Below are 23,773 nucleotides of genomic sequence, written 5' to 3' on the forward strand. Positions count from 1 at the left end.
TTCAAAGTCATGGCTGAAGATTTAGCTAATTTTGAAAACAACGGGACTCTCGCAAGATTTCAGAACGAGACTTCTCTTTGAGTGAGACTTGGTTAGACACAATAACAAACAGACCGGAGCAAGCATCTTCCAGTGTCATTGCTTTGGTGTAATGGATTGACCTGCATTTCCCAGAATGCCTTTCAATAACATCCAGGGAACAGGCATAAGCTTATTAACCTTGGTTTATGGTTTCCATCATAAACTGTTGCAGCTGCTGTTGGTGACAAATGTTTATCTCTTTCTCTTGTTGGATCTTCATTATGATGTCACATTGCTTTCATTTGTACTAGAATCAGAAACAGACGCCACCACAAGAAAACAAGTTGGATGAATACTGTAAGACATCACGCCAGAGCACTTTAAACCAACCTCACGGAAATCGTCTGTATTTCCACCCTCTGCAGCTGTATAGTTCAGGCTGTGTTGTGCTTGAAATAAACAGAATAGACACCGCCTCTCTGACTGGTGGCATTTCTCTTTACACCAGGGCAAGTTGTCTCCTCTGGCTATGCTTTGCAAGTGTTTATTTGTTTGTGTTTGTGTGTGTGTGTGTGTGTGTGTGTGTGTGTGTGTGTGTGTGTGTGTGTGTGTGTGTGTGTGTGTGTGTGTGTTGCACCAGCAATTGTCAATGTACATAATCCCATTAGAATGATGGCAGCTGTCATTAACTTAATCAAGGGCCTGCTCGGATTTGCTGTCTGTCAATCTGACATCTGCCCATCCTGTCACCGCAATTGAATCGCTACATTTGACGACGGTGCTCCCTTGACATGCAATCTCATCTCATATGTTGGCAGCTGTGGCTACTTAGAAGAAGACAGGTTTTTCATCACAGCAAAAAAAGATGATACAGATAATGTTTGTATCTTTCTGATAATTGGTGAAAACTGTGTTGTGTTGTGTGGAAGACAAGTACCGCACTTCCCAGGATTGTCTTTCAGCTGTTTAATGCTTTGTAGAAAAAGTAAGTAAGTTTCTCCCGGGAAACCCGTAACGTGCATGGCCTCAACCTTTACTATGAATAATCAAACACACAGATCCATAAGTTTTGTATGTTTGTCTGATGTTACCCAAGTTACCTGAGGGCTGTACTACGAAGCAAGTTCAAAATACCCAGGCTTTCTTTGTGTGAGCTGGATCAACAAACCCTAAACTCGCAATCAGAGATAAGTGGTATCACGACGGTGGATATGAACTGTCTTTGTTAACCCAGGCTTTCTGCTTCAGGCTCTGCGCGTCCCCAAAAACGGGGGCGTTTGGCGTGTCATTTGACTCTTTCCGCACAAAATGGACCGATCACGTGCCGCCTGCTTCAGTCAGGAGGAACAGATCATAATAACGGAGAGTTATGAAGAATATAAATACATTATCACAATATTATAGATTGAATATTACCTGTGATAAATACCAATAGATTAATCTTTTTTTGTTCAAAGTATTTTTTTTCATTAGTTTTTTGTTTTTTATTTGTTTCTTTTTACAATTTGAAATACAGTTTGATATATTGTAACAAAATCCCATCCCACAAATAACCCTAACCTCTTGCACCATTACAAATTTACAATATGACATATCAAATCAATGGCAAGTATGGTAAAAGACTAATCAATTTTCTAATGAGTGTTCTAATAGCTGCAGTAGCAGCAATGTTAAATGGACTTTGCAGGAAATCAGGTGGTTAGTGAAAGGGCAGCGCTTTTTATTGCCGATTTAAGCCAAAACTCGGAACATAACCTGCTCTGGACCAGGTTAAGTTTGCAGTATAAGTTACCATGGTGATGTAGCCGGGTTAAAAGAGAGCCACCTTCGTGACATTGAAAACCCTGGCTTTATGCTCAACATACCTCGCTAACCCACTAATCTCGCTTCGTAGTACAGCCCTCTGATCATCTATGAAACACAGTCTACACACACAATCCACAAACGACATACAATTTCAACTCATCTGTCACCACAACCTGATTCAAGGGGCGTGTGCACAGCTGCTCTCTGCGCAGGCAGTCTTTCCTCATGTCCTCTGTCCTCCTCCCTCTGCTGCTGATGTGATTCACTGCCTGCAGGTACCGCTGATAGGGAGAGGAGGGGCTGGTTTGTCTCAGCCAACAGCTAAGTTTACAAGAATCTGCTAAATTTCAAGATACGTGACAAACATATCGGCAGTGGATGGGACACTTCGGGTAAAGCAGTTGAAAATATTGCTTTTCTAGATGTTTATGCTTGTTGAACAGGTGGTGTGATAAAGTACTTATTGGCTTTTTTCTGGTAATGGTTTTGTTGCACTTAAAATGTTAAAATATTATCTTTCACTTCCTGAATGTTGGCAGGTATGATCACTACATACCAGCTATATGCTTCAACAAAGTCCATATTTACCAGAATCATGCATGAAAATAGATTAAAAAAATGTCATTCCAAAATAACACAATCAACACATTTACTTATTTAATGTCTGTACAGTACATCAGTATAGCTGCAGATATCAGTGCATATCTTCTCTCCATTAGAAGGCCATTTGCTGCTAAACAAACAACTTCCTCAAACTTGGAAATTGTCCAAACTACAGACTATCCCAGTACTATCTTCGTCCAGATTTATGTCTTTCTTCTGGTCTCACTGAGCCCAACTGCAGTGTTTTCATATCAGTGCACACATTACTCACTTCTACTGTCAATTATCGGACACTCACAGGAAAACATCTCTGACAAGAAACATCCCCTCAAAGATTTTGTCTGAAAACTCTACATGTTGATTTGTGACTGCCCTGCATCACATGTTTACTATTTAGTTTTACAAGATGAGAATGGGGTGCGGCTCAGTTTGTAAGATACTGCTTATAAGATCTTCTGTCTTCCTTCCTTTTTCCTGTCTCTATCTGCAGTGGTCTTTCTCTCTCCACTTACTATATCTCCCTCTGCTCCACATTGCTGTTTTCTCTCTGTCATACTGTCTGTCACAGTCTGTCTTACACTGAACTTTTTTTCTTTTATCTTAAAATGCAGTACTTCTCTTCTGTTCTACTCGCATTGCTTTTGTAGCACCAGCAGGTATGCAAACCATACACACACACATTGCACATTGCACATTGCACAATTGCTGTGCCCATACCGGCCATTCTTAGTCGACTTACTATGGTATACGATGGTGCTGGATGTTGTTGTGTAGCTCTCTCCCTCTTTTTTTTATTCTGGGTTTGGAACATCACTCCTCAATCGTCTATTTCCTCCATTTCAAGTTGATGCTCCCCAAGCGTTAGTGATCTGACTGGGGAATTAATTTTGTTTCTAAACCAGTCATGGGCGATCAAAGAATGTGCCTCTTTCATGTTGCACCGCAATATTCTGCATTCAACATGCGTTGTCTCTAAAAGGATGTCAAGTGAAACTGGAATTCCCAACAGGAGAGAGGCCGCCGCTATGCTGGGAAAACCGAAAAACTTTTCACCTCAGACAAAACCCCTGAATGTGTGCTGTTGCAGCGATGTATTACAGCTGATTATTTTATTGTTTTTAGAAGGATATATTGATGTGTGTAGATGTGTGTTTGCCAGACTTAAAGTTGCCTCCCAGATCACTTTGATATTTCAGAAGATGAGTCAGATTCTTTAAGCAGCTGCTGTCTTAGCTTAGTTTCACTGCTGATGCAACTCAGGAGATTACATTCGCTGAAGCTTTATAGACACACAGGCAACACTCTACTTGTAGTATAACTGGAGATCTGTGTACTCACACACATATACACACACACACACACACACACACACACACAAGTAAAATCACCTCTCCTCTCCTTTCCTTTCTGAGCTTCTGAGTCCTCTTTCTCCTCTGGTTCCTGTCACACATGTTATTTTATCTCTCCTTTTGGGGTGTCTTTTTTCTTTCATTCATCCATCCAACCTACCATTCCCCCTTCCTCACTGCTCCTAACTCACTCTTAACTTCCTTTCCCATAACTTCACCCTGATTCTCTGTCACTCTTCATTCCCATTTTCTGATTTCTGTGTTGCCCTGTGTTCCTCTTCTCTCCCTTTCTGTCCGTTCTTATCTCTTCCCTGTTAGATATGTGTGTGTGTGTTCTTCTGAAAATAATGTTTCACCTTAAAATCTGATCTCCTCTCTCACTGTTCTGCCTGCCTCCTCTATCTCCAGCTTCTCTTTCCTCTTCAGGCCATTATATCCGGTAAATCTGGAATGCTTCAATGTGTGTTTTTACCATAGTTTACCATTTTTCATACATGTAAGCAGCCAGACTGTTGCTTTTCTTATTTGCCCTAGTGGTATTATAGATAACTGAATGAAAGACCTGCTGTCATAGAGAGAGGCAAGACGCAATAATTGTTCAAATATGGTGATAATAACTCACAATTTTGGACTGTCTCTTCTCAAAAACATTCATGGTGTTGCACTCACAAAGTATTTTACACCTTTCTTCCTCTAAAGGTCAGTTGACTTAATCAAATATCACGTTTGTGTGTCTATGAGTCAGATCCTCCTCCACTGTACTTTGCTCCAATTGCCCCCCAGCGTTACATCCATCCTCAGCTTGTTTACATGTGACTGTGTAACTGTGAGCTGCAGTATAGGTGTGACCTGTTGATTAACTGCCAATGAACTCACACATCGTACAGATCGCACACACATTGACCTGAGCTTCTTTTTTTTTAACCCGCCTTGACAATAGATCACCTCTCTCTGATATCCAGGCCACCTCTGACTCCTCTGACTCTGTTCTCATCAATTATTAAATCGTTCCTCTTAACCAATACTCTTTGATGGGCTTGTAGTTAAACTTCACCAAGTGGAAACAAGCCATTTCACTTCCCACACTGAAACCAGCAGAGATCTCTCGATATGTTCATTTGTCATAAAAAGGAGGAAAAGTTTGTGGTGGTTACAAAGCAGAACGGCACACTGAACACAACAGAGACCTAATGGACTGCAAACCTTTTCACCCAACCAAGTCATTTTGAAGTCATATTAAATTTTAAAGCAAGTAGGTTGAGGTAATCGCACGTTTCCAACACAGGGAACACAACTGTTCAACAAACAGACACCAGTATTTGGATTATCAACAAATTAATTTCTAAAAAATCAGTATAAAAGTAATTGAAATAAAAGCAGTCGGGCTGATGTAATGTAGATATTTTTGTGATATGATGAGCACTGTGAGCCCTTCTCTGACTCCAGTGATTCCAGATGATCACTCAGCAGAAAACACTGATGCAAAATCCAGTTTGATCTAGCTTCATTTAGCCATTTAAGTAAAAAATCTGTACTTTGGTATGATCTTCAGTTTTATTCTTGATATCTGGTTTGTTTAAGGTAACTACTGACAAATCCTTTAATTTACTGTACATCTGAAATGTTAATGCAGTTGGGACACTTAAAATGTCCATCCATGGCTGGTGTGTATGTCCTTTGAAAGTGTAAAATTCTTACAGTCTTTACTTTTGACATTATAAAAGCCAAGGAAGATTATACTGTCTGGTGTTAAGATAGCCTGAAACTGCAGAGAGAGGACTAACTTGTTGGGACAAGGGAAAGGTTACTCTGTTTGAGCGTCTTCAAGGAACTCCTTCTAATGCTTTGTACCCACCTTGAGTGATGCTTGTTGACAAAAGCACCTGCTTATGGGGGACATGGCAGTCTGCCAAGACCTCCCCCAGACAGACCGCTTGCACAGAGGAGAGCAGACTGACCTGCAAGAAAAGTTGTGAGTAAAATCAAAGTGAGAGAAAGAATAAAAGGGAGTGTGGAGAATAAGAAAGAGCTGGAGGTTGTTTGTTTCTAGAGACATTATTGTTGAGGGAAACGGAAGTAAAAGTCAAAGAAAGTAACCACCCCACCAAAAAGGGAGAGCATAAGGGGGAGGGACTACAGAGCAGACAGCTGAGACAGTTTGAATATTGATCGCTGAGGGTTATTTCAGGTCTCGGATTGCATTAGCACTTTGGCAGCAGATCCAAAAGTCTTTAGCTGCCCACCAGAGTCTGAGCCAAAATTGGTTGCCATTTTGGAGATAAAAAAAAAAAAAACAACAGTTGTTTTCCAACCTTGGCCTCTCTCGTTGGTTGAAACCGCTCTCAGTGTTGCTCACCATCGATAGGAAATGTTCTTAATTGTGAGTGGGCTGTTGGCATTGGCTTAGAGAAGCAGCTTTGAGCTGAGTCTTAATTGCTGAGGAGAAAGATGGCCCGTGCGATGGGAAGATAATGAACAAAATGTTTTAAGTCTCCTGTGTTGCCTTCACATGGGAGCTTTCGCTCTCCACAGTGCATGGACCACTGATGCGGCAGGTTACCATGACACCCTGGTCGCTTAGCAACGTGGGCATCATAAACAGATTCCTCTCTCCCAAAAATGAATCACTTCTCAGTCTCTCTCTTTCTGTCTGTATTCAAAATTGGACCAACAAGATGAGAAAACTTTCACTCAAGTGCCCTCATCCACTATAATCTACCATATGCATGCATTACACACAGCATTGCCTCTCCGGTAGGATTCATGTTCATTAAATTGTCTAAAACGATGAGAGCAAAAGCGTGAGCACTTGACTTGAGCTCTTTTAAGCATTGTGTTATGTAGTGGTGCGTAATAACAGAGGAGTCACTGATCTCTAGTGTCTCAAAGTGCGTTATTAAACCGACACTGGATGACATGCTGTGATTCATTAGACGCTACTGTTAAAGCCCTAATCACAGGGTAGGCACACACACACACACACACACACACACACACACACACACACATACATCACACTCATTATGCTCCTCTCTCACATTCACACGCATTGTTTTATCGCACAGTAATGTAAGAACTACAGTTTTCCTTGTACAATTTCCCGTTAGTGTATTGTCCACTTGTACACAACGATCCTGTCCTTCTCTATAGTAATTTATATTCTATTTCCGATTGCATTCTGAAGTGTGCATTTGGGAAAGTGTCACTTTCCGCAATGTCTTCTCCAAAAAGATCTCTAATTCAAGTGAAATTTATTGTTCAAATTTATAACCTCAAAATAGCTGAATAAACAACATAAATTTTCTACTCATTTCATGTACCAATGAGTTATTATTCTGATGGCATCCCAGGCTTCAGTGGGCCTTTCAGAGTAACCATCTTGTTGCAGAGAGATCTTAGCGGCTATGATTGATATTGTGAGTAGTCTTGAGACCTTAAAATATTACCTCTTCAGTCGCAGTCAAATTGCATGGCCTAGGGGGAGACTGAGGGAAAGGCACTTTCACTATGGTAGCAGCCCATGATAAATTATAGGAAATATTGGGAAATATTTAGGGAACACAAAGACAGAATGGATGAAAAAAATATACAAATTATTTTTTTCTCATTTATTTTTAATCTATGTACAGGGACACAGGGGCTCAGTGTGAAAACCCAAAATACTGTGTGATTGAACATGCAACCCTGCATCCACACATGTGCACACATATATGCCATATCATCTGTAGTACGTATGATTCTGCCTGTTGATGGCATGTGTTGTGAGAATATTTGTTGTGTTAATTGTGCCAATAGGTGTAAGGTGTAAGTACTTACGTTTGACATTTTTGACTAGAGCTCAAGGTGATCTGAGGTCTCCAAATGTCTTGTTTTGTGCATAACCTAAAGATATTCAATCTACTGTGATGTAGAACAAGAAAAAGCAGCAAACTTTAACATCTGAGAAGCTGGAACCATCAAAGTTCTGCATTTTTGCTTAAGAAATTACTTAACTGATTAATGATATTGACTTTTGGCTATTGTCAGTTGACCAATAGTTCTACATTAGACCATGGAGTGATCATAAATAGTGTAGTCATGCCAGACCATGGTGCCATCACATTTACAATAAGTCTCCCTGTTGTCATAGCTGCTGAGGCTCCTTTCTGTGCCAATCACAGACCCTTGATAGTAGTTCCTATAACTGCTGTCGAGCTCGGGCTGCTGTCCCTTGAGCCAACATGGCTGCTTTCCTGCTCTACATTTGTGTGCCAGAGGAATACGGAACATATTTAAAATCAGCAACCTTAGCCAACAATGTATACACAGTTATCAGTGAGGGGGCGGTGTACATAAGTTAAAAACAGATGGTTTGGTAAATCCATGAAACTTTTGCAAAGCATATAGCAAATTTTTTACAATCTCACAATAACTTTCCTGTAAATGAGATAGAAAGGAATGTTTTTGTTCTGCTTTTACAACTAATTTGTGAAGATAAACAACCAACTGTGAGTGTTTTACACCAATGAGTATGTGGACACTGCTTTCATATAGATGAACATCCAGATATTGCAAGCAGGGGATTTCTTAAGGATCTTTTTCGTGTGATGCAATGATGTGCAAACATATTTCTGTCCCCCTCACCAAAAAAACCCATAAATATTTGATATCTATAGTGTTGTAGAAAATGTTGAATCAGTCAGATAGGGAGTGTGCGTGTCTGATTCTGGCCACAAGTGACTCATTATTCTCCACTTCCTGGAGTGTGTGTATGTGTGTCTGTGTGTCTGGCTGCTTTTGTCAGCCCAGCTGTCGCACTCTCTGTGTGCCTCCACCGCTCCAGCTTTCTGTTTGTCATCTCTGTTTTCCTACATGAAACTTATCAGACGTACAGTATATGCATACAGAGAGGGAGTGTACATTTGATGTGTCTCGCTCATTATTGCTCTCTCTCTCTCCCTCTGTCATATCCAGTCACAATCAGGCGTAGACAGCAGCAGCTGTGCCACAGAATAAATGTGTTTTTGCACGATGCGCAAAATTAGACTTGAGATTGTTTTGTTGACTGTTTTTTCTGTTGTTGTTGTTGCTGTTTTGGGTTTTTTTTGTCTATAGAATTCAGAATTTTTGTTTTTCTTGGCAGTTACATATATTAACAGCTCAGTGTGATGAGCGCTGACACTGAAACGAATTAGAGTGTGAAATGAATTGCTGTCAATAAATCCACTCTGGGAGCTTTCACAAAATTGTTGCCAAAACTCTATCTTAGCTCTGTCACAGTTAAAGTTGGAGCTAAAGGAGGCAACATCAAGCAAATTCTACTTCGCTTGATCATTATAAAGTGATATAAAAAGACATATCCAGCTGATTGAAATTGTGACATTACTTTAAGACACTTTGACATATATACAGTGTATAGAAACGTGAACGTGAACTACTATAGGTGGGCGTGTGCATGTGCAAGAACCGCCATGTCAACATTACAGCTGGACACAGCTGTAATTGGGGAGTTGTGTGCAGCCAGCTGGCACAAAGATAGCGTGCTCGGCTGGGAGAGTTTGCTGCAGGAGAGATGAGCTGTCAAACCAGCACACAGCAGTGGATAGCGAGACTAGGGCCAGTCTCTAACTCTCTTCCTGTAAAGTTGGTACATTGGTGAAGGGCTGTTTCCTGTCTAAAAGTCTGGAGTTGTAGTAAATAGAGTTAACTTGCCAACTTGCATAAACTTACTGTACAGTTGTTTTCTTTCATGTGCCAGTTTGCCTCAGTGTATGTATGTATGTGTGTGTGTGTGTGTGTGTGTATGCGCGCATTTTTATTATTTCTTCGGGTTAGGATATCCAAAATGAATGGAAGTCAATGCAATGTCCTAACAAGGATAGCTGCACAAACTTGTGTTTGTGTGTGTGTGAGAGAGTGCAAATGTATCTCTCTCTCCCTTTTTTTCTCACCACTCTCCTCCTGGCTCCCTACAGGCTGAGCAGGATAGATCTGACTAAAGTGCTGCCAGTCACAACAGCAGATGCTCATGTTTCCTCTGCTCTCTGGTGCCTCCCTACACATCAGTGAGATGGCAGGTGTGCGTGTGTGTGTGTGTGTGTGTTTGTATGAGTGTGTGTTCTGTCCTGGCAGGACTAGATGCTCTAATCAGACTGCCAGGAACGTTTGTCAAAAAAAGCAAGCGTGTGTGTTTATACAGTACATCTCTGTGTGTTGCTCAGAAAGTGCACAATGTCCTCTCATCCTGTTTTAAACCTGTTATCCAGTGTTCTTAGATACATGCAGACACAAAGGATGATTTTGGACAGTGGAGGGAGACTTATGTACTCTACATGTATGTGTGTGATAAAGTGAGCGAGTTTACTTACAGTACTTACTTATCTATCTCATTCCACATCAAGCTTTCGCTTTGCTCCCTCCTGACCTCTCCTCATCTCTTCTTGACAACCCTCTTTCAAAAATCGTCCCTCCATTATAACTTAGTGAGAGCTGTGATTGATCACTGGAACACTCTTCGACAAGCCAAAGGTAGAAAGCACCATTAAAGATCCCCTCCAGACTGTCTGTAAATTTATGTCTGTTTTAAGACATTTAAAGACTCTGCTTTGAATAATGTTTTGTGTCTGATATGGGTCTCCCACAAAAAGTCCAATTACCTAGTTAAAAATTTCTTGAAGTTCCCCTCCAGGCTTGTTATAAGATGTATATAAAATACTCTACTTTGAATAATAATTTGTGTCTAATATGGTTTTTCCACAAAAAAAAAGGCCAATTATCTCGTTAAAATCATTAAAATGACATCTACTCCTTCTCCCTCATAAAATATCCCAGACTCTATGAATATGCATGTAGTTTTAAATTCAAAAGTTTAACCACTGGACATGAGATGTCTCCTATTTCACTGAAAAGTCCATGGTCAGTGTATGTGCACTAGAGATTTCAAGTTTCCACATGGCACTTGTGTGATGTAAATGTCTTAAACTCAGACTTAAGGTGAGCTCAGTGAAACTTTCCTCCTTCCACAGTTGAATGTGAAAAGAGCCCTTTAGTTTTCTAACTCTGCACACACATCATTCTGCACAATGAAGGTCAAACATGCAAGTGAAGTAACAATGAGCAAAACACATTTTTGTGTATTTTTGTATTATTTAAATACACATATGGATCATACATCATTTGTTATATTCTCACAAAACTACTGATAAAACTATAATTATATTTTACTTATATTTTTACTTGTATTTTTGCTTCAATCATTATACAGATGTGCTGCTTTCTGGCTACTGGGAAAATACATTTTGTTAAAAAAAAAAAATCATCTAATTTTGATCTTCATGTAGTGACATCAGTAGGAGATTTAAGGTATTATGTACAGTGGACATGATTCATTTTCTCCAAACAGAAGATGCATTCACACACATTCTGTGCATGTGCGTACAGTGGATTAATGGGGGATTTACTATAAAGCAGTCATTTGCAGCTTGTTAAACATTCTTTCTGGCTTGCTAATTGTTATTAATACAACTTTTTGTGGTATTTCTCTTTTTTTCCCTATTTTTAGTGTATGTGACTATAAACCTAATTTTCAGTTATAAATCTCTTCTACCCCAATGACCACTAGAAATTTGAAACTAAATGGATGGTACTAATGTTAGATGTGTCCTTGTTCCCCACACAAGAACTAGGCTGAGTCTTTTTTTTTTTCAGGCATCAATCTATGCAGCATGAACCAAGCATAGATCATCTTCATTATCTGTTCTATAACTCATCAATACGCTCTCATTAGTCATTCTATAGCAGCTTGCTGATATCATAAAATGATACTCCAGCTCATTAACAAGGCCATATTTCTAGCTTGCTTGTTTATTCTCATTACTAACAGCACTTTCAAATGATAGTTTGTAGTATTTTCTGGATTAGGAGGAATATGTCACAACTTGGCCAACATACTGTATGTTCATCCAAGTTTTTCTGACTTATTATCTGACATGTGTTCATGTGTCAGTTGCTGAACTTGTGTAGATTGTAAATGTGACACCTCTTGAAGGTATACCGTGCTGTGAAAAACGTGGAATCGACATGAAAGAAGGAAGAAAACGCAACAGTTGTTGATCTTTGACCCCTTGATCTGCTGTAGAGATCCTCATTACTGAATGCCTGTTCCTCCTTCTGTATGTATGTGTGTGTGTGTGTGTGTGTGTCTGGGCAGGTGTGTGGGCAGGTGTGTGGTCCCAAGAGATAATGTGTGTGTGTGTGCAGCTGCTTGAAATCCATCCTGACAGCTTTATATGTCTGCTGAAAGGAGTCAAAGGTCAGAGACAGCGTCAGCAGGTCTGTTATAGTCGTCAACCTGCAAAGAAATCTTAACTTTTAAGTTTATTTAAAAAACAGTCACACACACACTCAGAGACACACACATCATGTGATGAGTCTGGTGTAATCACTATTTTCTGTCTGATATATATCCGTAGCAACAGACCACGCATATAAAGCATCAACTTGAACACTTTGTTGAACTGGTCACACTGATTTTGCTCTCAGTGAAGTGAAAGAAACCTTTCTTTGTTCACATTTATGTCTGTCTCCCGCATTAATGCTGTCTCTCTCTCTCTCTCTCTTTTGAAAAACAACTAAGCATTTTTGCTGAATCACTTTCGAAAGGAATCAAGTTACTTTACTCTCCTTTTCTTTACATCATGGTATTCCTCTTTGATAGCATACTGTACTGCTTTGGATTAACACAAAAATGTCCAGAAACAGTTGCATGAATGATGCATTATGCACTAAATAAAGCCTAAACTTGCACATAGCATGCCTTGCAGTTATGCTCTGCTGCCATCAACCTGACTGAAATAAACACTCACCTGTGAATACTGTGGCAATTCATTGCATCTTTGCAGTTTGCACACACACACGTACACACACACACACACACACATTGTATTTCATTCTTTTGATAATGCTTTGAGCTTGAATAGGTGCGCTTTTAGAGTAAATCACCATTGATGGGTTTATGACCAGAGCATAAGTAGTTCATTAGATTGATTGAAACACACACTCCGCACTTTGAAACACACATTTTTTTTCTTTTTCACCAGTAATGACTTGACTTGCTTGGATGTGCAGTAAAAGGATCACCATGTAGACCCGACTGTCGAGACCCATAATCCTCAAAGAACTAGAAATGCTTTTGTGCTGATGCAAGATACTCTCAAACATAAAAGTCTAATGTAGCAATGAGAGGGTGGGTGACCAACTGGGAGGATGTATACCAGAAAAGTCACTTAAATGCAGCCCAATTTCTTTTCCCCTCAATTGAGGTGTACGTTTTTGCTGGCGCACACAAAAACACACAAAGATGTTGAGTATTCAAAATGCAGAAAAGCATTTCTCCTTTGCCATAACCACACAGCCACACACATAGTTCCTTTTCACCTTTGCTCCTCTGCTAGCCACAAGGTGCCACGTCTCTGACAACCGCTGCTAGATTTCCACCCTAATGAGACACAACCGAGAGGCTGTCGAGGTAACCGTGTTTCAGACCACAAGAGAGTCAGCCCCCGGCATGCATGGTGCACAGGCATAACGAGTGATCTCAAGCCAGATCTGCATAAGGGGGTTTCATTATCAAAATTTTGCCTCATTGCCAATTGATTATGCGATCTGGGAGGCTTGGGGTGTTTTTTTTAAGGAAAAAGGGAGCAGTGTGGGAACAAGAGGCTAAAAAAACGTATGACACTGTTGCTGTGTATTATGTGCTTTCAGAAGTTTGGGATCAAATTAAAGAATTGTTGCATTTAAATGTTATTTTATCAAAATTTGACCTCTGAAATAATCAGTTTTTAACGAAAAGCTTTCTCGCTCTTTCAACCATCACATTGTTGTCTCTCTAATTATCTGATCAGATAAATTATGTGTACTTGATCTCACTGTGAAACTACATTGATATCAGCTAACTGGTAAGGCCTAATGAGTGAATCTAAAATTGAAAAACAAGGGAAAATGCTCAAGGGTGTCATCTTTTAATGTCTGATTTTGCACCCGATATCCCAGCATGCGATTCAAAAATCAGACTCTGTGTTGTCTTGTTTAATTTCACACCAGAATTAATTCAATAATTCATTGTTTCAACCCCCTCCTATTCTCATTTCAAAAATTGATTTACTCCCTTGCCCCCATCAAATCTCTTCTCTCACAGTGTGACTTGAAACCCCTTTCGTGCTGTACACATGAGCAGGAAGAGCTGGATTCGATATTTCCCAGGGGAAATTAATAGTACAGTGCGTTTCTGGACCAGGTACAGATTAAAAGCTGGTCCCATTATAAACCCATTAACCTAGTCATTAGGATCAGATATGGGGAACGGTGGAATAGGTGGGTGTCTAATTTTAGTGCAACAATGTGTCACAGCTAGTCCTAATTCACACTTGCAGGTGCTGAGAGAAAATAAGGTATTTTCCCTTGAACACACTGTTCCAGCATTGGCAGCACCCTTTTTTGAGCTGCCATCGCGTTAGATGTCATGACTTCACATGTAACACTGATATTTAATTATGCATATTTTTTTTACTGCATTTATTTTTAAGATCACTGGGGATAGACATTTCTCCAGCTGACTTGCCCGTGGCTTTTTAAATTTATGAATCAACTAATGCAAATCTGTGTTGCATGTCTTCCTCGGATAAAGTGAAATTTAAGGCCAATGTTATTATCATGATGTTGACAGTAATGTAGCCTCAGAGCCACAAAATCTTAAATTCTGAGTTTTTACGGGAACACTGATTAAACATGGGCTAACATTCAGTATTTCTCTCTCCCTCTACTCTCCCTCCTCCCTTTCTTTTCTCTCAGAGGCTGGCCTCAGAAGCAGAAAAGTTTCAAATGGAGCACGTGTGGAGGGACGACAGTGAGGTGAGTGACTGGCATGAGCCTGATATGTTCATTGACACTGGCTGCATTACATACAGATCAAGTGATGCCATGCACTCCACAAGAGGAGCAGGAGGAGGGGACATGTTATTCATGATCCAATATGATGGTAATAATTGGATGGCAAATCTCATTACAATGACAGTAGTGCCCTAATGACTTTATACAAGATTGAATTTCATTATTTCACAGAATAGGCAGAAAAAACAAGGCATGCTGGTGATGAACACGCACACACACGCACACTGCTCAGTCTCTGATGTTGTCCATTAATCACAGTATTAAGAATACATTAGAAGAGAACGTACAGCAGATTATATGAACACACTATTATTTTACTCATTCAATTACTTTACCTGATTGCTGGCCCAGTGAATGCTGCAGCCCATTCCACAATGTCAGCCTCCCTGAGAATTACAATGCAGCTCTCTCGCGGTTATTCACTGCCCGTGATATTGTGTTTTACAGTAGCTCTGGCCTTTTCATAATAAATGCAAATTGCAAATTTCCTTCTCCTGCTTTGCAGTGAGAAAAGCCTCTCGGCAGCCACTTAACAAATGACAAATGATATTGTGTGTACATTCTGTGGTGGAAGAACTTCAAAAGAAATTCAACTTTACCATTTAGCCTATTAGCTTTAAAAACTCTTCAGCGTTGTTTGCCAAACCTTAATGAGTCTTTTCCATTAAAAGTTTTCCATTACTCAACTTCTTGCATGCTGCCTTGCACTGAGAAAACAGGGAAAGGAAATGACTCTCTGGGGATAGATTAATTTATCTGCTGTATTACTGACTGAGTTTGATATTCCTTTGGCCTGGGATGCTTGGCTAGCGAATGTTATTAATTTTTTGGTTAATGTTTTGGGGATTTCTACATACCTGAACCAATTGGTGATGTGTGGATGGAGTGAATACTCAGGCTAAGAGCTCCAAGTCACTTTCTTTCCAGCCTCACCATTTTCCATGAGTATGTATAGCTTTTTATATGGCTTTTTGGACTCAGTAGAGACTTTTTCTGTTGGCCAGTGAGACACAGTGAATGTAATGGGAGAATGATGCACTGTTTTTTAGTGATTGATATATTATATTGTGCATTAATATTTAATATTTCAGAGCCAAGTCGATTGCAGTGGCCTTTATTTGCTTCAGTTATTCTTATTATTTTGTTAGACTTTTGCAAGGTTTGTGTCCTCTAAGATTGACAGACAAAAGTCTCTCCTCACCACATAACTCTGGCATGGTTGTTGTCATGTCAAAAAGAGAATGCGATTTTCTTGTATGTCTGCCTTAGGCTACACTCAGGTTAGCACTACATGACGTTTTATTTGTTTTTCAGTCTTCAGCATCAGCAAAGAGGCTGATGAGCACTGTGCATGTGTGTACGCATGTCTTTTCTGTGTGTTTTTACAAAGCATACAGGCTGTCAAATTTGGTGCTGGTCAATATATTCCAGTAAAATCTTTATATTTTCTGTTATATGATATAACATATTCATTATGTAGTACAGTCTTAACAACACCATTGCAACCAAGCAACTTTGGGTTTGATAAATTTAGAACAGCGATTTAACATTTTAATTATCTCGCCTAAATAAATTTCAAAAAAATGATGAATATATATTTTCATATTGTTGATTCATACCTTTGTTGCCTTGAACATCAGCAAGTATACATGTTAAGTGGATTTGCACTGTAGTAGATCATAAGTATTAGAAATGCCAAGTGGAGCATCCTGTCTGTGGTGTGAGTGTTTTTGTTTTTGTGCATGCGTCTGTTTTCTGACACCTTTGATAACTGAGCCAGTACTGCTGGGCACCTCTCCCTGCTGACTTCAAACACTTAAAAGCTGTGGAACCACATACTTGTGTGTGTCTGCTCAGTGTAATATAATGACTTTGGCCCTCTTTACACTGGGTATTGAAACACAAACTGTATCCAGCTACTTTACAGAGACCAATTTTCCAAATGAAAAATTGTGTTTGAAAGTTCTTGTTGTCTGCACTCTGATTTGATCAGATTTGATTGATTTATCTCATTTTTATGTATGAGTAGGCTTGGAGGTGGCACCGTCAAAAATAAACATTGTGGATCATTAAATGTGATACAGCTTCTATTAACTTTGAGGAGAAAAAGGTCATCTTTTACGAGTCTTTCATAAGAGGCCACCGGGGGTTTTGACAGACCAATGTTTGCAACTGCTATCTTTGCAAGGGCAAAGCACCATAACTGGTGGAAATGGATCATGTTTAAGTCTTCCAGTAAGTGGGTGGTATATTGAGTGAGTCATTATGTTTTTACAAATGTAGACAAGGACTGCAGCTACACCTGGCAGAGATTGGATGGCAATACATTAACAGGCATTTGCCTTATCCAGACAAGATAAACAGACACAGTTCATATTTTAATATCAGGTAAGAGTGGGATCACAAGTGTGCATCACACCAGCCATGACATGGCACAGAAGTAATGACATAAATGATTTATTTACTTTACAACCCTTCCTCTCCCTTCATCCCTTCCTCTATCTCTCTCACATTAAGTGTTTTTGCGCACAGTGGCCTCCCCTAAGGGGTGAGATGGTGTGACCTTGGTGTGATCATCACCTCTTAAGGTGCAGAGTAACATAAGCTGACAGAGAACATCATGGGACGGTCTCTTCTTATCAGCTCCTTTGTATGTTTTCTTGCTTCCATGTGCATATTAGCATATGCGCAACACCTACTCTTTGAACATACACTTTGACTAACACATCTCCTCATGTCAAAACAGCAAAACAGAGAGCAGATGCCAGAGGTTCACAGAGTTTACACAGCTGAATCACTTATTCTGAGCTAATTGCAATCTGTTTGAGCTATAAGGTAACTGTAGCAGTGGCAGGAGGAGTCACAGATCCGTTTGAGTTGCTTTCCTGTTGGCTTACAGCTCCAGAGGTGGTAGGCAGGTGGTGGGAGTCAGTGAACCAGCTCTTTGGTTCCAGGGCATCCTTATGTCAGCAGCTAGGCTAGCTCGTTAGCGCCATGCTTGCCTGTGTACTGACAGGAAGCCCAGCAGTGTGAGAGCAAAACACCACCACTTACTTCACTGATCCTCAGTGTCAAACACAGACCACTGCACTGCAAGGAAACATAGCAAGATTCAAATTACAACCACAGTTCCAGATGTGTACCTTTTTTAAAAAAAAACAAAAAAAAAACAACCCAATAAATATGGTACTTTTTCTTACTATATTTTTAGAGTAAGAACCACTTTAGCATCTTTAGCAGTTAGTCAATTTGTCCATCTATTCACTCATTGGTATTTTTTGGTGCATGGCAAGATATTTGTAAAATAAAAGCCAGATTTCCATTCAATTTGTTGTTGATAGAGAATGCTAATATTTTGGTGACCCACCTGGACTCCTTTTGACTCTCATTTGGAGACTTCATTACATCATTTGTGCATTTAAAGATAGCATTTCCAACGTTCAATCATGTGTTGCTCATCTTTTCCTGTTTCTCTTTCCATCTCCTTGCAGTCCGACAAAATTGTTTACTACAACTCCAAAGATGACGTAAGTATAACTTCGATCCCACTATTGTGATATTCTGTCAGTGTTATTGGAGATTCAGATTCACAGACAAAACCCCACATGCAAACTCAATCTAGCCCTCCAAAGATTATTACCATGGCAACCTGATAGTACATTTTATTGATAGCTTGTAAGAATCCTCCATACATTTTATCTGAATCCTCATCTTTAGTCCTGCTTGAAATCTATGAAAAAGAAGTTTAGATACTGTATGATTGTGTTGCATGTGTAAGAATTTGTTATATCCATACAGTACTATTATTAAGTATCTTTGTGTGTGTATAAACAGGGGTCTTTTTTTATGTGTTAGAGCACATTCATGTTTTGGGCCCCACATTCAGAAAGCTTTGTGTATTCGTGAGATACTGAATGCCTCCCCTGGCCTCAGACGTCATCTGTCTGCTCTGATAAACAGGGATCAGCTTCTAATTCCTCTCCACTGTCCCAGTGGGAAAGAACCACACACCCACAGCACACTAATGTCACTCTGTATTTGACTGACAAGCCCTCTCCCCTTTTTTTTGCTTTCTCTCTGTGGATGCCTGGGTTTATGTTTCGCTGCCTAACATTTAGATTCTCAGTTTCTGAATCTTGCTGTCTCTTTCTTCTCTTTCTGTCTGTCAGTAGTGATATTTCATTGACTACTCAACATTGACATCTTGTCATTCACAGTGACAAAAAGCTGCATATACAGTATGTTTACAATCTGAGGGTGCGTACACATGCACAGACCCCTCTTAAGCCAAAAAAAATGCTTTGCAAGATGGTTTCAAAACTTTGTTGTTTCTTTGTGCAGCTAAATCAGACTGAGAAGAAGAACCGATATGTTCCAGATGATTTCCAAGTTGACCCTGACTTCAAACGACTTGTCTCCTACAACACCACCGCTGTCCATATCCCCACGGATATATATGAAGGCTGTAAGTTGAAACACACATACACATGCTTTGTAGAAAAATGCATAATCACTCTCTATTACAGATTGTCATACACAGCAAACCCCTCCACCCCACTCTCTGTTTATCTGTATCCCTGTCATCACTATTTCCAGTATCTACAGTATGTTCCCGTGATGTGGAGTCCAGCCTCCCATTACTGTCTGCAGTGTAGACAGTTCCACACCGAGGCTGGATCATTCTAGTCTATATATAGCCCAGATACAAGCCATTGGCCAGTACACTCTTGCCCTCTCTTTACACTGGTCACCAGCTGCTCCTTTCTCGCTCGTTCATTGCTGGCCCTGCTGACCTCTTTGGACAGTTACACAGAACGTCAAGGACTGCACCAATGATAGGCCTACTTGTGGGTGTTTCACACTTGCGTGAAGCAGTTATTTTGGTGTATTTTTCACACACTTACATTCACTTCTCTCAGCGTGTATGCATAATTTTCTTGGTCACTGTTTTAATCAGATAAACACAATGTTGTGCACAGTTTATTTTTTTAATTTTAGCCATGATAGCTAGTTTTGGCTCTAGGGATGACAAAGTCAGATTTATTGCCTTGACCCTCATGGTTCCCAACCTAATTTGGTGATCCCCTTTTCCTCTAGTGCCAACTTGAGGTTGACATTTGTGGTTGTGAGTGAAATGTCTCAACTATTGCCATGAAATTTAGTCAAGACATTAATGTTCCCCTCAGGATAAATTATAATCAGTTTGTTTGATCCCTAAAGTTTTCTGTCTACTGCCATTATCCGGTCAAAATTATAATGTGCAATACTTGCAAAACAGAAATACCTGCAAAATTAATGACGTTCATGTCAACATCAAGTGTAATTTGTATTTAGTCCTAATTAGCAAAGGATAGGCAAAGGATAGATAGAAAAGGATAGCATGCTAAGATGCTAAAGATGATGAACAAAGTAAACATCATAATGTTAGCATTGTCATTGCGTGTTAGCATTGTCATTGTGAGCATGTTAACATGCTGATGTTAGCATTTAGCTCAAAGCAAGACTGTGCTTGATTATAGCATCACAGAGCCTTTAGCTTGGTTGTAAACTTTCAGTCTTATTAATGTTTTCATTTTGACAAACAAGAACATATTAGAAGTAGAGGAAATGCCATTCCTATTATAGAACAAGATTTTCCTGTATACATAACAGGGGCAGCCGCACGCAGAAGTATAATGTGTCCTTGCTCAGAGGGTTCGTGTGAAAAATCAACCCTTTGACCCTACCAGTGCTTTTCCTGACAAAACTGACATGTCTGCTGTTTCTTTTTTCCCTTGACTACTGTATGTATACATTTTTGGGAGCAGCAACAGCTGGGAGTAGTAGTTGCAAAGGATAGAGGATTATTGAACATATTCACATGCATCATGCACTGTTGGCCGCTGATCATCCCCACTTGGACAAGTGGGGTTCAAGCGCTCTAGAGGGCTTCAGTACTTTCAGTACTTGTCGAGGAATATCAGACTAACCTCATTTACATCAAGCTATCACACTTTCTCTGATTTTTTTCTCTCACATCAAGCTGATTTAAAGTTAATCACATACAGGGCCATAACTTTCTACGGGTATCCGTCCGCTCTGGAGCTAATCCCAATATGCACTGGACATAATGCAGGAAAACAAACTACACAGGCCACCAGTCAAAGTAGATTTAGACTACAATAATTAAATCTGGTGTAATAAAGAATGTCATTAGTGAATGTGGCCAGCCTTAAACTCTTTCAGACAAATTTAAGTAGTCAAGAGCCACATAATTGGACTTTTATTCATCATGACCTTACAGTGTCAAATTAGAAATGGACATTATACTGTAAGATTAATGTTAGCGTTAGTGTAATGGTTTTTGCATGTTTATCTCAAAGTCAGTTTACTCTTTGACTCACATCAATGCTGATACCGATCTAAATGGAGCCTGCTGTAGTTGTTCATCCTGTTTTCATGATGAAGAGAAAAGGTGATTGATACTGTAAGGTTCTTACCTCTGTATTTCCTTACACACATTAGTCTTTCCTTTTGCCTGTGAATTGAAAACAATAAATAAGCATAGGCTTTCTGTGTCCGAGCTAAATGGACTAGTGTATAAGTGGATGACTATATATACAGACAGGACTATATACACACACATCCTCTGGGTTATTAGAATTTTATCCTAGGACACTGGTGAGTACAATCCAAGGACAGATGCACAAACATAAGGATGCAGGCATGTCTTGATACACACTGAACATGACAGTACAGGTCGTGTCCTTCGATGCAGACAAACAATCATACATGTAGACACACTTAGTATGGCAAGAAGGAGATTTAGCAACAAGGGGACACAGACAGGATTCCAGTAAAGGGACAAAACATGACAGTAAGCTTGTGATGAGACCAAAGAGTGAATTTTAAATTAGTATTGACATGTGATCTCACTGTGATAACCCTAATGGAATCTAGGTAAACCCATGGAAATGCAATGTCAGCCCAAGGTTTAAGGAAAGTTAGCAATGCATCATTACATGTTACATACTTATTTATATATATAAGTTATATGTGATTCAGTTGGTATCAAAACAGTTAAGCAATTTCATTATATCCAATTTCCTTATTATATATGAGCTCATGGCCTTCTCAGCATTGATTGAACATTCAATATCAATTTCTGTAATGATCGTCACACTGGGTTTGCTAAATGCGGTGGACTCAGTCACATGACTTTAATGCCCATATAGAGCCAGTCACTCCACATAAGTTGGACTATAAATGTGCAGAGTGACGGGCCTCTGAGGCCCCTGACTGTGCAGACATTTTTGTCATTGCCAAATGGCCAAATGCACTCAGTTATTTTTACAAGCAGCAGTTATAATGATGAAAGGGCGGGAGGGTGGGTAGGAGTGTTGGAGGAGGGGGTTGTTCCCAGTGTGATTCATCGGTCTGTCTTTTGCTCTCTTTCTACAACTATATTTGCCTGTCTCTTTCTTTCTCATTCCCCATCTATCTATTCCTCTCTTATTTTCTCCACGTTGTGCATGTTTTGCTTAATGCAGTACTTTTTTATTACAAGTGTTGCTTTGCAGAATTCTGTATGCAGGGTCTCAATTGGATGCCTGCAGAATTTGTTGTATATGTAGTCTTCCAAACCTTCAAACCTTGCAATTTGTCCAATAGGTGATTCAAAATTTTTGAGCCAGGTGCATCTGTAAATCAAATTTTGTTAGACTCTTGCATGGACTCCACCTACCAGCAGCTCCACAGCTCACTAATTAACACCTTATATGTTGTTTGTTTAATCAGTAGAGCCAACCTTTGCTGCATGTCATAACCTTCTCTCTCCTCCCATATTTCCTGTCCTGCACTGTTGACTGTCAGAGGCAAAAATGCCCAAACAAAAGCTTAAAAGCTTGTGATTTTTAATTTAACAGTTTTATTGCACTTATAAATTATAACTGTCCTCTATTTGCAGTAGTCTGACTTAAAGGTTGTGTGGCATCTGTTTGATCTTCAGGCTCCGAGGCATGTAGTGGAGGGTGGGGTCTGGGTGGAGCTCTGGTTATCACAGCACCGTAGCTGGGCTGGTGTTGGTGCTCTCTCTCTCTTCTTCTTTCTCTCCCTCTCTCTCTCTATCTCCAAGGACAGGCTGCCACATCGATGCCACTCCGGCTGGCCAGCACTGTCAGCGTTGCCATAGCAATGTGTGTGTGTGTGTGTGTGTACAAGAAGACACACACACTTGGACACACCCTGGTGTTCTATCTTGTTGTGTGGAGGAAGGACTGGTAACTTGATTAGGGGACTTTGTCTAGACAAGACGGGCGTCCTTGTGGCTTTTACTGATGCTGAAGGAGAGATGTGTCATCCACCTCTTCGTCTTTAATTTGCGGTACACTTCCTCTGCATCCCCACCCCCTTTTTCTCCTTTTCCCTTCCACTTGCTTGGTTCCTTCCCTTTTTTTCTGTTTTTCCCTTATGCTTGCTTGCTTTCTTCCGTTTTCCCGTCCTTTGTCACCTTTTGTCTTTTACTTTTCTTCAATCCTCTTCACTGCCTTCATCTTTCTGTCCCTTCCCTCTCTTCCTCTACTGCTCCTTCACCCCACCCACCATCACTCCATCCTCTCCTCCCGCTATCCCTCGCTCTACTTTATTAAGCATATTAATAGTGGGGTGTGTGGAGACAAATGTGTTACTGTCTTTCTCCCCCGCATTAGTCCCGCTGATTAGAATCCATTCTCCCTGCTGATCCAGTGTGGGTGGTCAGAAAGGGATTCATTATCGTGTTTATGTGTGTGCGTGCGTGCACATTGGAAATGAATCAGAGTTTATGTGTTTAAATGTGTTTGAAAGAGGAAGAAACACTTGGGGTGTGAGAGTCGGCATGTGTGTGTGTGTGTGTGTGTGTGTGTCACATCACATGCACCTACTGTACTGTATATGGATCTCGTGGCTGCGTATGCGTGTCTTCCCACTCATTAAGCAGATTGGCGTGGACGAGATGAGAGGAGAGTGTTGCGGCCTTGGCAGGAGATCCGAGGCTCGTCTGATGCCCGTTTGCATCAACGCTGTGTGGCACCTGTCAGCCCGAGACA

The 23,773-nt window shown here is 40.2% G+C and overlaps 1 protein-coding gene across 4 annotated transcripts in view; it reads left to right on the forward strand.

The window, feature by feature from the left end:
- LOC121891211 (voltage-dependent calcium channel subunit alpha-2/delta-1-like) overlaps positions 1-23,773 on the forward strand; it is a 104,561-nt gene that overhangs the window by 26,826 nt on the left and 53,962 nt on the right. For all 4 annotated transcript variants that reach the window (XM_042404016.1, XM_042404017.1, XM_042404018.1 and 1 more), the window contains exons 4-6: positions 14,610-14,669; positions 18,200-18,235; positions 19,050-19,173. In XM_042404016.1, the coding sequence (XP_042259950.1) occupies positions 14,610-14,669; positions 18,200-18,235; positions 19,050-19,173 (220 nt within the window). The remainder of the gene's footprint in view (positions 1-14,609; positions 14,670-18,199; positions 18,236-19,049; positions 19,174-23,773) is intronic.

Source organism: Thunnus maccoyii, chromosome 23 (genome assembly GCF_910596095.1).
Source record: "Thunnus maccoyii chromosome 23, fThuMac1.1, whole genome shotgun sequence".
In the NCBI taxonomy this organism is placed as follows: Eukaryota; Metazoa; Chordata; class Actinopteri; order Scombriformes; family Scombridae; genus Thunnus; species Thunnus maccoyii.